Source organism: Heteronotia binoei, chromosome 21 (genome assembly GCF_032191835.1).
Source record: "Heteronotia binoei isolate CCM8104 ecotype False Entrance Well chromosome 21, APGP_CSIRO_Hbin_v1, whole genome shotgun sequence".
NCBI lineage: Eukaryota > Metazoa > Chordata > Lepidosauria > Squamata > Gekkonidae > Heteronotia > Heteronotia binoei.
In genome coordinates, this window is record NC_083243.1 from 162,271,942 (window position 1) to 162,292,419 (window position 20,478).

General features: G+C 39.5%; 1 protein-coding gene across 1 annotated transcript in view; it reads right to left on the minus strand.

Annotated features, from left to right (window-relative positions):
• Window positions 1-3,249: 3,249 nt before the first annotated feature.
• The window catches only part of CHKA (choline kinase alpha), a 29,787-nt gene continuing 12,558 nt past the window's right edge, over window positions 3,250-20,478 (minus strand). The window contains exons 3-12 of the mRNA XM_060261413.1: window positions 18,079-18,132; window positions 14,476-14,589; window positions 13,881-14,014; window positions 13,448-13,552; window positions 12,549-12,607; window positions 10,738-10,825; window positions 8,291-8,399; window positions 7,684-7,790; window positions 6,360-6,441; window positions 3,250-4,385 (exon numbers count right to left, since the gene is read on the minus strand). Coding sequence (XP_060117396.1) covers window positions 4,326-4,385; window positions 6,360-6,441; window positions 7,684-7,790; window positions 8,291-8,399; window positions 10,738-10,825; window positions 12,549-12,607; window positions 13,448-13,552; window positions 13,881-14,014; window positions 14,476-14,589; window positions 18,079-18,132 — 912 coding nt within the window. The 3' untranslated portion in view covers window positions 3,250-4,325. The remainder of the gene's footprint in view (window positions 4,386-6,359; window positions 6,442-7,683; window positions 7,791-8,290; window positions 8,400-10,737; window positions 10,826-12,548; window positions 12,608-13,447; window positions 13,553-13,880; window positions 14,015-14,475; window positions 14,590-18,078; window positions 18,133-20,478) is intronic.

A 20,478-nucleotide genomic window follows, 5' to 3' on the forward strand; every position in this document is an offset into this window, starting at 1 on the left:
AGCACTTTACATTATGATTTTACATAACCCAGGAACAAACAGTCCGAATAATGATGAAATAACAATGCTATATTAATAGCATAATTTTTTGTCACTAATGATGGTACAGCAGGGGAGGCCAACCAATCCAACAAATGGACGCTCGTTGCCTCATCCAAAAGCCTGGCGGAACAGCTCCGTTTTACAGGCCCTATGAAAGGCTAACAAGCCAGGTAGGGCCCTAATCTCCACAGGGAGCTGATTCCACCAGGTCGGGGCCAGGACTGAAAAAGCCCTGGCCCTGGTAGAGGCAAGACTGGCATCTCTTGGGTCAGGGATGGTCAAAAGATCTTGGGAGTTCGAACAAAGCAACCTCCGGGGCATATATAGGGAGAGACGGTCCCACAGGTATGTTGGTCCCAGGATGCGCAAGGCTTTAAAAGTCAAAACTAAGACGTTGAAATGGAGCCAGTACTCTATGGGTAGCCAGTGCAGACTGCAGAGCATCGGTCGTATGCTCACCCGTACAGGTGATGCAATCAGCAGGCGAGCTGCCGCACTTTGCACCCGCTGCAGTTTCTGGATCAGCCTCAAGGGCCAGCGTAGAGTGAGTTACGGTAGTCCAGCCTGAAAATGACCATTGCATGGATCACTGTAGCTAAGACTTGGGGGATAGATATGGTGCTAGTTGCCTGATCTGCTGTAAATAGAAAAAGGCAGACCCGACAGCCGTTGTGACCTGGGCCTCCACAGAAAGAGAGGCATCCAGAATCACTCCCAAGCTCTTCACCTGTTGGGCTGGCGCCAAAACAGGACCATCAAAGGCTGGGAGCTGGATACATGAACGCCCCCCCCCCCCGCCCCGACTCAGAAACAGGACCTCCATCTTAGCTGGATTTAACTTGTTAGCTCTGCTGTAACCATCCAGCCACGGCTCCTAATGCCTCGGACACCCATCAACAGGTAGAGCTGAGTGTCATCAGCATACTGGTGACAACCCAGCCCAGATAAAGGCTTTTTCTGGCTCTTTCCCTCTTGCTCAATCAAGGGAAGGGTTTCTTTCTCTCCTCTGTGAAGCAATGACTTGGACCTTGTCTGTCCTGGAGGTGGAGGATGGGGGTTGCTCTCTATTGAGACTGAAAAGGCAGCTCAGCCACTGGGCAATTAGGTGAACCTGTAACCACTCTGTCTGGAGTATTATAGGGGAGATAGTTACAAAATCTGACTTCAACACAGTAATGAGACAAATCTTAACACTTCATGGTTTTTACAGGAACAGCATTCAAACCCTTCCTGTGTACATAATTCTCTAAAACCCTTGTTGGACTGCCTGTCTGGTCAGGATACCTCCTGTTCCTTCTTCCTCCAAAACCCAACTATTTTTGTCCAGTTGCTTGTTGGTTTTTAAACTGCCTTAAGGTTCTCCCCCCTGCCCCTTCACTCCGTTTCATTCAGCCTTTAAAATCGACTGGCTGGAGATGAATGGGGAAGAAAGGGCAGAATCTTCTCCCACATTTTCCTCACTCCTAGGCAGGGATGCGGAGGGCAGGGAAGAGAGAAAGCAAATATAACCACGTTCAAGTCATGAAGTCAAAGAACCAGTAATGCCTTCTGTAAGCAAAACAAGGAGTGTGGTACCATTCAACATGACCTGAATCCGTAACACATAGCACTTACCCATCATGCAGTAAAGACTTAACACTGCCCCAATTACAGAGAACAGCTACATGACTTTTTGACCCAGCAACCACTAGATGGGTGGGAAGATCACGAGTCTAGCTACCCAGACAAAGGTCAGCAGGGACTTTCTCAAATGTGGGGAAACAGAGATGTTCTTACATCTGTCACCTTGAGACAAGTTATTTCTGGATAATTGTCATGGTAGATTTCGGTATTTCGGTAAATGTTTTGCATGTCCCTTGTGCGAGTCTTGTGATTGTGATGACAAAATCTGAGACCAAAATCCTATAAAGACTGCTGGCTTGCAAGCTGAGCAATTCTCCCAGGACATGTGTCTTGTGTGGTTGCTTCCTACAAAGGAGTCCTCTTGCAACAGAGAAACAGTTTGAAATGGCTCACAAGGAGGATTAGATAAATCCCACCCTATAGAGTTCATAAGTGATGTCTACAGAAATAAAAACCTTTTACATTCTGAGTTGGATCCAGCAGTATTTCTACAGAGAGTGTGTTTACAGATTCCCCCTTCCTGATGGTTCCTGGGGCCACAGTGGGAGGGGATGGTAAGGAAGTAATATTTTGCTAGAAGAAGCCATTTACATTATTGGAAATTTCTGGTGGAGTTAACACATACCAGCAGATGGTATAATGGACTTTCAGGGTTAATAAAGAGGGCCACCATTTTCTAAATGCACTTCTGAGCTTTCAACTAAGCACATAGTGGCTACTTTACATTAATTTCCCTCCAGCTGCCCATTTCCCTCCAAGATGTAACCATTTTGTGCCAAAACAGTTATGGGCAAGTACACAGTAGTCAGTACAAACCTCTTGCACTACAGCCCATCTTTGCAGACATGCTAGCAAAACACAACACCAATAGAACCTCCTACACTGAGAGAAAAGTACTTAATTTATCAGCATCAATGCACTCAGTGTTTAAACACAATTAGGAATGTGAATTTTTAAATATTGTTTGATGGCAATTTTAGCTGATACCTATAACTTACTGTAGCCATTTCAAGTGCATTTTGAGGAAGGAAGGGCATAAGAACTGGAATTTTAATAAAACATTCTTCTAAGAAAGAATACAGCTATGCAGAGAACATCCTCCATATAATTACTGATGGTTAAGCCTAGATATCAGATTGTACAGTTGTTAATATTTCTTCTCAAAACCTCCTGAATGCACAAGCCAATCCACTCCTTCAGTGTAAAAAAAACCCCCCAACACCCCTCAGCTTTTGTAACTGTGCTGAGGTCATTTCCAAAGTCCAAGATTTTGGGCATCAAAAATGCAGTTTGGTTCGCCCATCCCCTGATCACTTTGAGTTGTGATTTAGTGACATTTTACAATGGAGATGGTAGAGTTAAACCACCAGTGTGATAGTGTCACCAACTATTGCAGTAGAAACACACAGGATTGTGAAGGTGCACAGGGAGGATTACATCACAGAAGAAAAGGTCTCCCAGCTGCAACTGTTCTGGAACTTTTAGTGTACTCCTTTTACTACCATTTGATTCCCTTCACTTACTGCATAGAACAAAATTAAAATTGATAATCTGTACTGTTTATGAAGAGACACTGGAAAAAAGTGAAGACTTAAAAAAATTTATTTGTACAATACATGTTAGCAGAAAGCACAAGTCAAAGAATACATTTTCTAGAAGCTCTTAAAAGAACATAAATACTTGTAGAATTCACACCTTTCCAATTTTTTGCACAAGAGACATCCACTTATCCAGCAGAACAAGCTGCAAATCAGGGGTTTAAACAAGGAACAGTGTGCCCCTTACAAGGCACCAGCATGCCGCAACTGGTCAAATGTATTCCTTGAATGCTGTCCATTTCATTCACCCCAATTTTCTACCCTTCAAGTCAAAGAGAGGCTGCTAGAGGAATTAAAGGCACTCAATCCCAGTGCTGCCAGCCCAGGAAACATCTGTACAAAACCAATGCAATCTGTGGAATTGTTGCTGGGCAGTTCAACACACATTCTTGGTCAAAGTTGTGGAATAAGCTAATGTGGAAGGCAATGTAATTCCCAGTCTGAGATTTCTCTATATTACCTTATTCCATCAAGGTATCAGTTAGTGAAAGCTACCTTTGCCTGCAGAGAACAGAAGCCAGGAGCTCCTCTCTTGCTATTTAGGCATTAGTGTTAGTTGACCAGTAGTTTTCTGGAGATGAATTGCTCGACATACCCTATGAGAACAGCAGCTCACAAACAGGCTTCCCCCAAGCTTCACAGTATATCAGTTCTCCCTAAACACATCTAGGGGTTCCCCATTAACTGGTAGCATATACAATGCATTAACAGTATTCAATAAAATGCCTTCATTAAAAAATAGGTACCCACAGTTAACACTGTTTGCTCTTCAAGTGTGGGATGATTCACATTAAAACTGAAAGCTTCCCTCATAATACCGTCTAGATTAAAAAGCTTGATATTGCACTGTTATATTATACTCCAGATGTCACTTCTCATTCCAGAGACTTATAAAACTGTAAAAAAGTAAACCTAGCCATTTTGTGCAGTCTTCAGCATTGCATCCGAGTAGTTGGAATTTGCAAAACCTTCATTACAACTACAGTAGCCTAAGCACAGTGGAATTTCTGCCCAGCTGCCTTCCTTATACAGTATGAACACTGATTGTCCCATCTTCCACCTTCACACTTTGAGTTTCCTCTTTTGGTCAAAGTAGGCATCAAATCGTGAGAGTGCATAGTCCTAAGTGAGATAAAATGGAACAGTTAAAATTACCAAGCCACTTTCCATGCTGCCCCTATTTCAGTACACTTAAACAGAACTACACAAACACACATTTCATTTATGAAGCGTTAGAGGGATCATTACCAATTGTCTTAGCTTGATCTGTGATCTGATTATTTCAATGCTTTGCTACTAAATAGCAAAGTTAGAAAGTCAGAAACCACTTTTGAATGCAGCTACATTACATATGTTAAGTCTTATTTAATATCAAATGCTGTAACATGAGTGTGGGGGAAGTTTTATTTCCCACTCAAAGTCATACAGAAGATGATGATGATACTGGATTTATATCCTGCCCTATACTCTGAATCTCAGAGCGGTCACAATCTCTTTTACCTTCCCCACAACAACAGATACCCTGTGAGGTGGGTGGGGCTGAGAGAGCTCTTACAGCAGCTGCCCTTTCAAGGACAACACCTGCGAGAGCTATGGCTGACCCAAGGCCATTCCAGCAGCTGCAAGTGGAGGAGTGAGGGATCAAACCTGGTTCTTCCAGATAAGAATCCAGGCAGTTAACCACTGCACCAAACTGGCTCTCTATTAACTGGTTGATAGAGGTACTATTGGTACTATTAACTAAAATACACTACTGCTCTGATATAGGTTGAAGCGAAGCATCTGACAACTAGTGCTATAGCATGAATGTAAAATTTCTGGACTGGTTACTTTGCGCCAAGAATTCAACCAGACCACTGCTCCCTTCATACCAGCCATACAATTAATACTATAAAAGCAGTATGTGATTATTATCACTTCCCTCTCCCCATCCTCAGCAGGAAATCAGAGATGGACCCAGATGCCCTTGCAATGATGCAGGGCTTCTAAAGTGATCTCCTATTTCCAGTGGGATGGGTGCAGGCACATTGTGACCCTCAGACCACCTTTTATCCCCAAGAGTATAGCCTTTAAATAAACTGGGAATTCCTTCAGTTTAAGGTAATTTCTAATACTCTTTTCCTGGGTTTTGTGGAGCAATGTTAGTACCTGTTGAATCTATAGTACAGCCATATGTCTACATATAATCAAGAGCCTGAAGCAGTTCTATGGTTCTGTGATCCATGTTTTGGTCCCTGAATTCTTATTGCATTTTTAGCTATAACTTTACCTATGCTAGGAGACATATAATTCTTCAGAAAAGAATTTGTAGGCTCTGGGGATTAAGCATGGGAAGCCATAATGTCACATAACATCTGCATGAATCACATGCAAATGTAATTGTTAATCACTCACATGCTGTATTTTAATTGACTCATTTTTGAGTAACCGTACTAATAACACATCACTCTTTTAGATGTCAAGATCTGCAACCATGAACGAAACCATAAACTTAAGTATGGCCTGACTGGTGACTCAAGTAAGCAATGTACAAATAAAGAAAGGCCTTTGAGAGGATGAAATTAGGACAAAAGAAATCTTATCTGGACATAGTAATTGCCCTCTTAAGCATGCTAATGATTAGATCGGGGTCCCCAACCTGATGCCAAGGTGCCCTCCAACACCTTTTATGGCAACCACCAAATATTTAGGAAGTGAGTGGGGCCACGTGGGGCTTTTGTGCAACAGGGCTTCTGATTGGCTGTGCAGATTTTTAAGAAACTGCTTGGGGAGCAGCTGCCACCATAGCACAAGAATCTTCACTGACTGACTAGCTGAGGATAAGCTGTGTGTATGCAAGAAAATATTTTAAAACAGTATGTTCATTTTAAAAGGCATCCTGTTAAACATAATTTTCAACATTTCTGGAAGAACTATTAAGAGTTATACATGGCATCACAACTTGATATTTTGTGTTTAATTCACCTTGTGGGAGCCATTTTGTCACCGTGCCCACTACCATGCGTCAAAATCACAAAAGTGGCCACAGACTCAAAAAGGCTTAAAATAAGACCACTGGCTTAAAGTAAGTGCTAAAATAGTATTAAAATGACATACCATGTATCCAAACTCAATAGATGATATCTTTGCCTGTATAATGGACCACAGACCCCATAAGAAATGAGATGCAAGGGCAAACCTGTCAACAAGAACAAAATTTCAGTATCTAATGTAAACTTAGCTTTTGCCTTGCTTGACCAAGTTGATTTTTAAGCTACACATGAATTGTCCAGGTTGTGAATTTCAAAATGGCATGCTTTACTTTCATGCATTCCTTAATCAGGATATGCAAAAAAGTCCCATTTGCAATGCCTTCAATGTTAGGAGGTTAGAACAGATCATCACACAGCAAGGATCACATGGCAAACCCAATCAGAATATTTATAGCTATATATTTATAACTATTTATAACTGTATCTCTGCTGTTTCTGCTTTCTTAGGCATATAAAATGCAGTTTTGACAATATGCTAAAAATGAACAGCTTAGTTAGATTAGAAAGGGTATTCTGTCTTCTTCTCCCTCTTCATGGCACCCTCTGGATCCAGGCAATTAGCCTACACGGGTCCCACAAACTCAGGAATAAACTTTCTTGGGAAAGGAAACAAATGCAGGGGGAGGGGAATGAGGGACAGACCCACAACGATTAATACCTTCCACTGACATATTGTGAGATCCAACCCAGCCTACAGAGACTTCTGCCCTCTCCAACGGCTATTGTTGAGGAATGTAGAGTAATCTGTCTATTTCTATGCTAAAATTCTTTATATTTGAAAACAGAATGAAAACAAGTTCAGTTTTATGCCTGAAGTAACTATGACAACTGCATTAGAATTATATGTCCTTGATGCTGCTGAACTATTTTTGAATTCCTAGGGATGAACTGCTGGTTTCCAGTGAATGATCAGCCCATTTTCTGGCACCCTTCAAGGTGATCTGAAAAGCTAGGTAACTGTGCACCATAGCAACTTTATGAGCTCCCACCATTCGGAAAAAGAGCAAGCTGACTCTATCCCCCACCCCAACATGAGTGGTGACAGCTGCCAGCATAAACAGCTTCAAGGGGGGATTGGATAAGCATATGGAGCAGAGGTCCATCGGTGGCTATTAGCCACAGCTTATCATTGAAACTCTGGGGCAGTGATGCTCTGTATTCTTGGTGCTTGGGCACAGTGGGAGGGCTTCTAGTGTCCTGGCCCCACTGATGGACCTCCTGATGGCGCCTGGTTTTTTTGGCCACTGTGTGACACAGAGTGTTGGACTGGATGGGCCACTGGCCTGATCCAACATGGCTTCTGTTATGTTCTTATGTTTTTAAAAGGCCTGGATAACTGACATCTTAATATCCATAGGAACTGTATTCAGAATGAAAAGAGAGGTTACCTGTTGACTTCAATCAACATTTCATCTTCTATTTTGGACCTGTCTTCATTGCTCAGATTTTCAAACCCATTCTGAGATGCAGCTAGGTAACTGGAGATGAAGTGGAGCTAAATGACAGAAAGTAGTCAGAATGGCAAATGAGCCTGTACCAAGTAATTATTAGTATAAATTCTTAACAGTTTCAATGTCTGTGCACAAGTTAAAATTCACAATACTAATTCAATGTAACATTGTTCAAAATTCAAAACTGTAGTAAAATCAAATTTGTCTGAGGTCAGACAAGATTCCCTAAGCTTGGTCAAAAGATGCAATTCAGTATTTTGGTAGGAAGACAAGGATTATCTCCCTGGCCATGGACAAAGTGGATGGAAGTTTCCTGCTAATAAAATATGCTTTGAACAATCTAATCAAGAAGCCCAGCACCCAACTACTGAAGCACAAGCCAAAGTTCAGAAAACTTACTTCACACTTTAGAATGACTCTGAAATAACTTCTAGGCTGTTGATATGGGCTCATAATAGGGCAGTGACCAACATTATAAAGACTGTAATATCACCAATAGTTTCTAAAGTGGAGGTTCTCAAAATAGTTGTACAGAATTACTTACCTGCTGCTTCTTCGTGGGATACTTCAGGAAGCTTGCCTTGAAGAATGGATATTTTTCATACACGTAGTCATACATCCATTCACAGAAGTGATTCCCAATGTCAAACCCCCTATATTGAGAATGATCAATTCTTAAGAAAAATGCTTTACAAACATTCTTTTAACCCTATATTTAAATATCGTGGCTACAAGTGTTGCAATCTCTTTCCCTAGAAATTTAGACTAGAAATATGGGTATATGAAGCTGATACTAGTCAGATGATCAGTGCTACCGATCACATATTTTCTTTGACACCAGGTATTAAGAGATCTTTTCACTGCAGATACCAATAACTGGACCATTAACTGTATATATGTAAAGTGTGTTACCCATCACTGAGCTACTACACAACAGCATAATGATGTGACTTGAATCAAACCAAGGCCATTTTAGTCCAATACTTAGGAGGTCTCTAAAATCTACCTCTCCTGGCTGTGCTACAGGAAATCCACTTTAAAAAAGTCTTGCTGGGTGTGCAAAATGACCTTCCTTGTTGAGGTTGTTGTATGGACAGCATCATGTTTCAATCTTGTACGCTACATGTACAATGTTGGCATACCAGGTAACTATAGCCTAGATGAATGCCGTATCATTTCTACAAATGTAAGAACAGCCAATCCCAATTTAAATGGATATTAGGGATTCAATATAGAAATGTTTCTTTTACAAGCCTAATGGTAATCTTAAATTAGGCTTGAAATCCTTTAATGATGCCAGAGATTTAACCTGGGACCCTATAAATACAGAGTTCAAACTATACTACAGACATTAAGCAAACCTCCACATTGAATTGCCTAATGCTTAACTGCAGTGAAAAATTTTGCCTCTAGCAGTTTGCACTACCACTACAACTTTGGGGAAAAAATGGGATCAGGTCCTGAAATTATACATTTTGCAAATTGAGAACAAGCTGTTAATTGGTTAAAACATTAAGCAGAAAAATCTTATCCAATCTAGACGTTTAATCCTGGGTTGATTAAAACTCTAGATTGAGCTAGCTTTGGGTCTTATCGCCCCTACAATTTACACACAAGCCCACTAGTATTTGGTTTAACACAAGGGCACTGATACTCATCTTATTACTGTTTTAGCTGCAGCAACCCAACAGTGCAAGGAAGCAGCATCCTAATGCCAAAGGTTAGCAGCATCCAAAGATGATATTTCTCTCATTGATAACCAAAAAGTCACCTACTGGATCCTTTACATCTAGGAAAGCTAAGTGCAGAGTTCTGCCATTTTCTGCTATCTGAAAAGAACTTTAAACTGGTAAGATGAACTAAAATAGCATCACTCATGTTATTGTGTAGCATTTTTATTCTGTAATAGGAAGTGACTGTCACCATAGTACAGCAGATGGCTACTACATAGGGCCTACCATACTAGGCTGCTTGTTGTGACAGCATCAAAAGCTTAACCCCAATTCCTGAGATGAGAAAAATAACTCAGTGGATCAGAGGGAAAAGTTACAGATCATTACTTTCACAAGCTCTATTCTCTGCACATCCAGGAAATACCAGAGTCCTTGAACAATGGAAACATGTTCACCCACTTGATAGCCTGCACAGGAAAATTAACTCACCTGTGTTCTTGGGAATATGGAATCACTCATACTGTTGAGTGAACACTGAACCAAAAATGATAAAGTATTGTATGGATACTGTTTCTTTCTTTTATTTCAATAGATGGGCAATTTCTGCAGATGCCTTTTAAAAGGTTTTTTTGTTGTTTTTTTTGTGTGTGCACCAGGAAGTCATGGCAATCTGATAACTGACTCCTACTGGGGGCATGAAGGATACTCAGAGGTGGATGAATAAAGCCTGCTCCTGCCCCTGATATTCCAAGGAAGTCTCCCATCCAAATACCTTCCAGATCTGACCCAATTTAGCTTCTGAGCTCTGACGAGATTAGGCTTGCCTGGGCTATCCAGGTCAGGGCTCCTGCAGTTGTCTTTGATGCCACTTTCCAGTGTAATTTCCACAAATAAGTGAACAGATAATGTTTCAAGGCAAAGCCAAATGAGATTAATGATCATCCCTTAACTTTTTTTTTAAAGCTACCCTTGGAAGAGAACCCCTAATGTAACTGATTTTTTCCCCTCTGATGTAACTATTCCGCCCCCCCCCCCCCCCAACACACACACAGACAACAAACCCACTTACACCGCTGGGAGAAAGTAAGGTAGATAGTAGCTAGGTGGGAAATAATTTATAATGAAAAAGTGGCAGGGAGAAAAGATTAAATACCACATCCCCAACACCATGATACCGATCCAGTCACCCAACTCCAACACTGGAAATCTTGAATCAAGTGTAGACAAAATACAATTTAGGCAACTAATTAAGCATTTAGTAACTCTACAGTTATCTTTTATTAAAAGTAAGAAGTATGGTCCGGCAGAACAAACTTACCTATAATTGTAGCTGCTATATTCAAAGTCAATAAGCATCAGTTTTTGTTTTTCAGAATCTTCTCTGCCTTCAAGCAGCAAGATATTTCCTGGGGGAAAAAGAATAAACACTTTGAGGGCTTCCAATAGGAGTTAAATGCTTTGCAGTCTACAATTATGTGACCACTACTCAAATATGCTGAACACTAAATGAGCAATGATATTTATTCATTTAAACTGTAAATAAAGGAGTGCACTCAGGGCTCCCTTATGGTTGGGGCTAAACATGCTCCTTGTCTGTTGACCCAATGCAATGAAGAATCAAGCCTGTTTATGTCTACATACACACCCCTGCACCTTCACAGTCCCCACTGTGGATCCAATTGTTGGTTATACTTTACATGATGTAATGAGTGGAACTAGTTCCCTATCTCTCTCTCTCTCATACGCACACACACACATATATTCAAATACCAATCTTGCCAGCAGTACTAAATGAAACATGCTGAATTATGTTACCATATTGCATAACATAAAACAGCCTGCTGTATAAAGTTGGTGGGGCTACATGAAACATGATAATTTTGGCACAGCTGTACATCTTCCACTGTACATTATTCCATAGAACACTGGACATTTCTTATGCTGTTACATAGAGCACTGGATATCTGACACATCTAAAATCATAGTCAACCATATTGTACAATACTGTCAAGTATTCAAGGGGTTTTTTTGGTTTGGATTTCATAGAATCATATAGTTGGATGGGGCTATACAGGCCATCTAGTTCAACCAAATCTAGCAGATTTATGCTGCTCTACTGCAAATAGAGTGGGTAAACTTACACTAGAATTTTGGTTCATATTTCATTATAGTTTTCCATTTGGGATTTATACATTCCAAATAATTTTCATTTGATAATTTCTGTCTTTTGGGTGTTCTGGATGGTTCTGGCTTTGCCCTAGTCTTCTGGTTTTCTAGAGGACCTCATTTTTTGGTTTGTTTAAACCTACCAGTGTCTTTAATTTTTTTTTTTTTAAAAAATGAAATTAAAAACAAATGAAGCACAAGTATCAATTTTTAAAAATCCAGTCGATTTTAAAATGTAGTTGCAGTAAGCAGACTGCAGGTCAAGTTGCCATGTAAGAGATGCGTACAGTTACAACAATGTGAGAAGCTTGGTATTATAATGAAATTTTAAAAGAAAGCTGCCATCTCTACACATTGTCATTCTAGACTTCATGGAATATTTGACAATAATTCTCCACAATAAATAAGAAGTTACCTGACAGTATTTGGCCAGTTGACTGACATGCCACTCCTATTTGTATAACATGTGTAAATATATGGCACAGCTTACTGTGGTAATTCCTAAGCCCTCACTCCTCTCCTAATATTTTCTCCAGTACACCATACCTCTCTATAATCACCATGGGCCAAATACTGCCTCAAGTATGAACCAAATTTAAACATGATGCTGGCAAGCAAGAGCTTGCTTCAGGGACACTACTGAACGCACCCCAGAATCTTACTTAAATTGGGCTGCTACACATGCAATGCTGCTATGTGTACAGTGGTAGCATGCCAGCATTATATTTGGCTGGTCTATGGATTTCTGGCACGATGCAAAAACTGCAAGTGAAACAACTGTAGACCCAATTTAAATCAGATGCTGGGCCCATACAATATTATACAATTATGTTTTTTGCTTTGTCACTTTATATATAAATGGAGTCTGAGATGCTCTTTATTTTGACTAGTTATTTTAAGACAGACTATTATTTTCTTAAAGTGTAGGAAAAGGGTATCAGTTATAAAACAAAACTATGGTACCTTCTTGACAATCATTATGGCAAAACACAACTGGTGATGGAGTACCTTCCAGCAATGACCTGGAAAAGAAAAGATCACAGACCAGAGTTCAGACCTCACCATCTATTTATTTACACAATAGAAGATCGTCAATAAGCTGCAGTTGGTAGAAAGGGCAATGCAAAAAGGGGGTGTATTTTTTCCACTGACTACTCCTTCTGAAGCCAGGAAACCCTCTTCCCATTGATTGTTTATATTGTGGAAGCTCAGAAATTCCAATCAGTGACTGTCACTAGTTTTTAAGCAAGGTCTTTCTCTAGTAAGAATTGTCTGATGTAGCACATCCCACCTCCACAGAAGGCAAGCTCTATGCGATCACTTACTGGCTTCCATCGCCCTAGGAATAGTGATAGTCTGTGTGCTGACTTTGATCAATTTAACCTCATCAGCAGTAACTCTTTTTCTGCCATGTCAATTGCTGTGCAAGCATTCTGTATACACCTGGTGATATAATGGAGGCACTTGAGTCCTTCCAAATATACAGCCAATGTACAACTTGTCCTGAATAGCCCCATGGCTGTCCATGTATAGATGCCAATATGAAGATGTTAGAAGTCTCAAGCATTCTTAAGAGAGAACATTCTGTTCTAATGTATTCAACCATTTGCCTGTGTACAAAACTGTTGAAACTTCCCACGAACCACGACAAATGAATCCAAGGAATCTAATATACAATGCAATCCACAAGCAGTTTTCTCAGCTACAATGCAATTACATATGTAAATGTAATAAATTTAAAGTAACTTAAAAATTACAGTTAAAGCTGCATAATTTCTTCATTTAACTATTACCAATAAAATATTCATAGGCAATTACATACTAAAGCTAGGAAGTTAGGTGATAATAAACTAGAATACTACCGCAGGTTTTTCATTTCTTGAGGCAGATTGTAACTCAGGATCTTGTTCAGTTTTCTAACTCGTGACTCCCTGGTAAACTTGATTCTCATCACTTGGTTTAAGTACCTGTGAAAAGTGATTTACAATTTAATATTTGTAAACTAGAATGCCACTCCTACTGTTTTTAAGAAAATTATGTTTCTATAAAGGAGTATCTTGTCACCCTGAAGTTAGCTTAAGGGAAAATAATAATAATAATTTTTAATTTATATCCCGCCCTCCCCACCAAAGCAGGCTCAGGGCGGCTTACATCTTCCTACTATACACTTTTTAGGGGCCAGCTTCCATGAAATTCTCCCACTGAGCTTCAATAAGAGCCATCCTACTGAAAAATCTTGGCTGTCATGCCAAACTAAGGTTTTTATAAGAGGACAGTAAAATTAAAGTTACTTACTTCTCTATGGTTCCAAAAAGCCATTTGGGTTCTTTATTAAAAGGCATTTTCATACCATGAAATCTAGCCATTTTCTCAGCTATTTCTGCTGATATATCAGGCAAGCTGAGTTCCTCTGTGTCCAGCTTCCTGCTCTGAAACATAACAGTAGAAACTGAGGAATGTCAAGTGTCTTGAAAATTCCAACCAGTGATTTTTTTTTTTTGCCAGAACCACCACTGTGGAATGACAAATAGCAGATATTAGCAAACATTCCCTACTACTGCTTGCATTATTGTTATTCACTTCTATACTTTCCCACCTTAATGCTCATTTTTTCTCTGCTGCTCTAGAGAAAAATAAAGGTAGAGCACAGTTTACGGTATTCACTAAGCTGATGTAAAAGGTTAGCATCAGGAAACCCAAGATGATGGGTTACTCTCTCCACTGCCACGTCCAACTGTAGCATCAAATTAACAGAAACTATTCCTGCAAGCTAGCAGATACTTTATTCCCCATCTCTGTTAGCAATGCAGTGATGACTTGGTCATGATGAACTACAATATTTTCTGAACTACTTAAATCAGAGTGTTGACTGATCATAGCTGTCACTTACAGGAATAAATTCCTCCAATCGGCCTTGTGGAAAGATTCCATAGAGTTTTGGTCCAAGAGATCTCTCTGCAAGAATGGCAAACATAACACTCTCAAGAACAACAGCTTCTGCACCCTAAAGAAAACAAAGCACAGCAGTTGGCACACAAGTTCTAATATGAGACATAAAAAAACAAATTATAGTTTGGAATAAACATAATTTGCATTATATACAGCTGTCAGTTTAGCAGAAAATCCTATCTCTGGACCTAACAGGATGTTGTAGAGCACTCTCTTTTCCAAGCTTAATCTTACCAAGGGTGCAGTTTAAAGGAAGTTGAAGCTGTTATTGTCCTCTTGAGCCTCACTAGCAATGCCATCCTATGAGCACTTTCTTGGGACTAAGTCCCACTGAAAAGACTTGAATAAGATTTCAGGTAGACCTGCTTTCTCTGAACTGTGTCCTTAATTTGTTATAATTATAATCTTAGTTTTATTGTACAGATTTTACAGCAATGAAGTCACAAGCTTCAGCATAAGTGCAAGAACGTCAAGTACCTGAGTGTCTATGCTAATTCTATGGATTTTCAAGTGTCCAAAGGCAAAATCAATGCATGAGACAACACTATAGTGTCAGATGACAAAAGAATAAAGGTGAACCACCAACCTACCACAATCCACAAAAACAAGGGTCATGAAGATAACCCATTATGGACAACAACCAGCAAATTATTTTAAACTCTGCTTTGCTCTAGGTAATCCAACTTGTTTTTAGGGAGAGCTGTTGTGGCATAGTGGTTAGCATGTCTGACTGAGCTCTAGATCAACTGGGTTCAAATTTCTGCTCTGGCATGGAAGTTTGTTGGATAATGCTGGGTTTATCACAATCACAGTTTAACCTACCTCACAAGGTGGTTGTTGTGGGGATAAAGTAGAAGAGAGGAGAATTATGTGATAAGATGCTTTGGGTTCCAATTAGGGAGAGAAGCAGGCTATTAATAGGTTTAAGTTGAATGTAACACAGCAGATGATGCGTTAATACAGCAGATGAGATATATCAGACGATACACAGATTAAAGCAAGGTCAGAAGTAGACAAACATATGCACATTAGAGAAACTTAACAGGCTAGTCATTCATAAATCACTTTGTGAAGGGGTCTTGTAGTTAACAAGATTAGTGATCACTACCAGCAGAAGTATGAGTAAACTAGAAAAAATAGTAATTAAGATATTTTCAGCTAACAGAAAAAAAAAATCTTGATATATCTGGTCTAATTAGAAGGTAAGATTCTTACCAAACCATTCAATTCTTCCGTAGATTTTTTTTTTGAGGGGGGGGGGAGGAGAATTTACTTTTAAGGAAATCTGCATATCACTTTCTGCTAGCAGTAGCCTATTAATCACTAATATTTATGAATTTATGCCCTTCAGGATCCATGGAATACAGAAAGCAGCTTCACCAGCCCTAGGAAAGATAACCCTGGCCTGAATTATACTGCTCAAGTACAAGGTTAGATAAGCACCTTTCTGCTCACTAGGCTTTAACTTGAGCACTCAGTACAACTACACTAAACTGTTGTGGTACAGGACTAAGTGTGTACAGGGCTACTCATTTAATCACAGAATTCAAAAGTGTCACATTACTATGCTATGCTATTGGGGGAAGGGAAGTCAAGGACTGTTGTCCAATCTTTGAATTCTGTGATTAAATGAGCAGTCCTGTATGCACTTAGTCCTGTACCAAAATAATCTAGTGTAGTTGTACTGAGTGCTCAAGTTAAAGCCTAGTGAGCAGAAAGGTGCTTATCTAACCTTGTACCTGAGCAGTATAATTCAGGCCAGGGACATCTTTCTTAGGGCTGGTGAAGCTGCCCTCTGTATTCCATGGATCCTGAAGGGCAAGGAACATGACAGGATGGTAAATTCTACTATTGCTATATTTGTCTCATAGGAGAAGTCCTTCTGATGCTGCCACAGAAGAAAGTTTTTGAAGAGTATGATAGGCTTTAATGCATTGGTTACGATATATTTTGCAACAGCATTTTTTAGGGGAAGGGATTTTCACAACCATGATAGGGGGCTTTTATGTTCTGAAACAAATCCATGATAAATATTTTACACTTCCCTCCTTTCTCAGGATAAGTTCATAGTTATCTATTTGACTACTTTCTCCATGGAACGAGCTCTGATATTCTCCATTGCTTATCAACATGAAGAATAATTGAGAGCTAATCATCTAATTGATAGATGAGAGAGTGGCAGCCAAACAGCTCCGGGCTCTCCTGAATGATTCCTCTATCCTGAATCCATTCCAGTTTCCGCCCAGGCTATGGGATGGCCCTTACAGATGATCTCCACAGACATCTGGATGGAGGAGGATCAGCTGTTTTTACTATTGGATTTGACAGCAGTGTTCGATACAGTCAATTATGATCTTATGACCCACTGCCTTGCTGATGTGGAATACATGGGACAGTCTTGGAATGGCTTGTCTCATTTCTTCACGGTTAGGGACAGAGGGTGGCACTTGGGGAGAGGATTTCACCATGTCACCCCCTAGTATGCGGCATCCCACAGGGGTGATCCTCTCACCCATATTGTTTAACATCTATATGCGCCCCCTCACACAGCTGGTGTGGAGCTTTGGGATGGGTTGATGGACAGCCAAGGGCTTGGAGGCTTCAGCTGGTTGGTTAAAAAAGTCAGCTGAAACTAAATCCATCAAAGACAATGGTCCTGTGCCTGGGCCGGTGGGGGGGGGGGGGACAGGATTGGGGATCCAACTCCTAGCTCTCAATGGGGCAGTGTTATTACCAGCTCCAGTGGTGGAGAGCTTAGGTATGACTCTGGATGCCTCATTATTACTCTGTTTAATGCTATAATTTTACTGGAACAACGTTACAGTATCATGATCTACCACCATGCAATATACTATCGACTATATTTGTCATAACAGTACATATACTATGAATATGTCATGAAATTATTTTTTGGGTGATTCTTCAACACCAGGACTACATTTTTTGGTTGGATTCATCTTCCTTCCTGTAATGTTTCCCCTGAACCTATTCATAAATAACGTTACATATATTAGGCCCACAAAGCAAACATTCAAGTTAATGATTCCTATGATGAGAGAAAGCATATTTGTGGGAGCCAAAAGGTTAGGAATACAGCATGTATCTACAGTAGCATCCTAATCAACCAAAGTTTAATAGATGGAAGCAACTATGTTTGCAAGAAGTGCTTATGTATTAGTGGTATAGACACACTATGACAGCCTGATTTGTATAACTTGCATACTGTTTAAAAAGTTGAACAAGACAATGCTTCCATTCTGTTTAATGAGACACTAAAGCAAAGTTAAAGCTTCCAAAAATATCCCAAGGTTGTTAAATTTACACAAATTATTTACTAAATCAATCATTTACATCATTGTATTCAAGAAAGCATATAAAATGAGCTTAAATAAGGGCAAGGAAATTGCTGAATTACTTTAATTATTCTACTAGGAATCGTCATCAGAAGTATTCTGTCAGTCTGAGAACTAGTTGGTTAAGGTCACAACACAGGACTGTGCTTTTTATATCAGCCTGACACAAACTACTAAAAGGAAATACTTACCTGCAAGTCATTTTCCTTCTGAGCCTGTCCAGAGCCGCCTTTATTACAGGACCTCTATAAATGAGAAAAGTCAACATTACAATAAGATGCTGAACGTCAACACAACCAACAACTTGCCCCCACCACAATCAAGGGAGTTACAAAATTCATACTTTAAGTATACAATTATACTTAAGACTTTTTTCTTTGCTTTTACAGAAAATCCCATACACCAGCACAATTCCATTCTCATTGAATAAAAAGACATGACTTCAAAAGGATGTGCCATTGAAATCCAATCAAGCTGATATTAGCAACAGAGTAGTTAATACTTCTAGCAACAGATGTAGTCATCTGTGAATACAGCAATTGGGAACCAAACATTTATTCTACACAGAAGGATCCAGGTAAGGAAGTCCAAGTGTGGTTTTACTACAGTGGTGCAGCCTCCTGGGCATTACACACAGTGGAAGGAATTATACTATCTGCTGCCACACACAAAAGACAGCTGAAACAATCTTTTCTCTAGTTAGAAGGATAAAGGAGCAATAGTTTATCCTAGTAGTAACTTGTTGCCTTACAGTAGAATGTTCTGACTGTAGTATTTTTAGATATAATCTTATGTCACTTCACAGAGCAATATAAGCAAGCAAAGCCTTAATCCTTTTCAGACCTAGGGAGCCGCAACAGACTCAACACGCAACAAAAGCATTTCCCAGGGTTCCAAGCTGCGATTTAGCTTATGGACTCAATGGCACATGCTTTTACTGCAACTGCACAATTTAAAATGCAGAACAGATGGAAAACTTTGTAGTCCATTATGGATTTAGAGCTGGTAGAATTCTGTATCAGAGCTACTTATGTTATGAATATTAATGAAAACAGGGAAACTACATGTTCTTCTTTAATATTCCCTTTACAAAGAACAAATTGAACAAGTTGCTACTGATAATTTAGAGTATCAACAAAGATAGTGAATTTGTCACTAGCTTATTTAGCTCAAAGTGAAATATCCCATTTTTAATCCAATGAAGGTAGTTTGAGAGGGTAGCCATGAATAGCTAGAACAGCTAGATTCAGTGTCAATTACACCTTAAAGACCAACAAGATTTTCAGGGTATAAAAGCTTTTGAGTGTCAAAGCTCACTCACATGCTCAAAAGCCTACCCCAAAATCTTGGTGGTCAAGGTGCAACTGGTCTTGAATCTACTGTTCCGCTTGATGCAGTAGTTCTTTCAATTAAAATACTGTAATTAACAAGGGTACGTAAACGCTACTGTAACAATTTCAATGAACATGTAATTTATCTTTATTCACAAAGGAAAGCAACTGCAGAAAAATTGCATTATTAGACAACAGTTATGTCACTGGAACTATTCTATTCACTGACTACTCCTTGTCCAGCAGTCAAAATTGGTTATCATTCAAACGTATTTCCTACTTAATGCTCCCATATGATGGTATAATCTTCCATCAGAAACAAAGCGGATTAGAGTGGGTTTTTCTAGGACCTCAAGAAGTATTCCCTTTTAACCTACTTAGATCACATGTATTAAAAGGATTTTTATGCTACTATACTTCAATGCCTGAGAAATGTAACTGCACAGCTGGATTTAGGTCTGAGAAGAACAAACAGGAATGTGAAATTTCAGAGCTATCATGGAAGAACAAATCTAAAGGGTTACTTTGGTTAATTCAGGCACTGCATAACATCTAAGGCGAGACAAGGACTTCAGATAAAAGGGGGCTGCTTCCAAGTAATTTTGTTTAGAATCAAAGCATCTGAAAGAGCTCTTCATTTTATTGGAGGAATTGATTCAGTGATGAAATAGAGTAAAGCAGAGGATTTTGTATAATCGCACAATATATGAAGACTGCACTATATCAACTAATAAAAGCTTGAAGATGACTTGGAAACAGTACAGCTAATGTAATTTTACAGATTTCCTTTAAGTATTTTTAAAGCAAAAACATCAAGGCAGTTCTAATAGCAGGTTACTGCCTTCTTGAAACAGGACTTTTTCTAACTGCATAGAAACAATGGCCAACGTCCAGGGGGATTATGGAACAGTTGTTGCAAAGTTCATTAGTTTCTACTAAAACTAATGGAGAATAGATATTACAGGGAAAAGCTATTATAATGGTTGGATCGCCTAGAATAGAGGCTTCTGATAAGCAGGCATTTATATACCATGCCATCATCTTTGTCACATTCCTTCCTTAATATTAGCTGGAGCTGCTTTACTGCATAAAGTTAACCGGTAAATATAGGTAGTTGCCATCATATGTCTCATTTCTCACAAAAGAAGCAAAGCTATAAGCACTCCTAAATCAAGGGGAAAATGGAACTATATCTAGAGGGTTACTTTATGGAGATAACTGAAGAAACTACTGTCGTACAGGAAATTTTAGTCTTGTTTT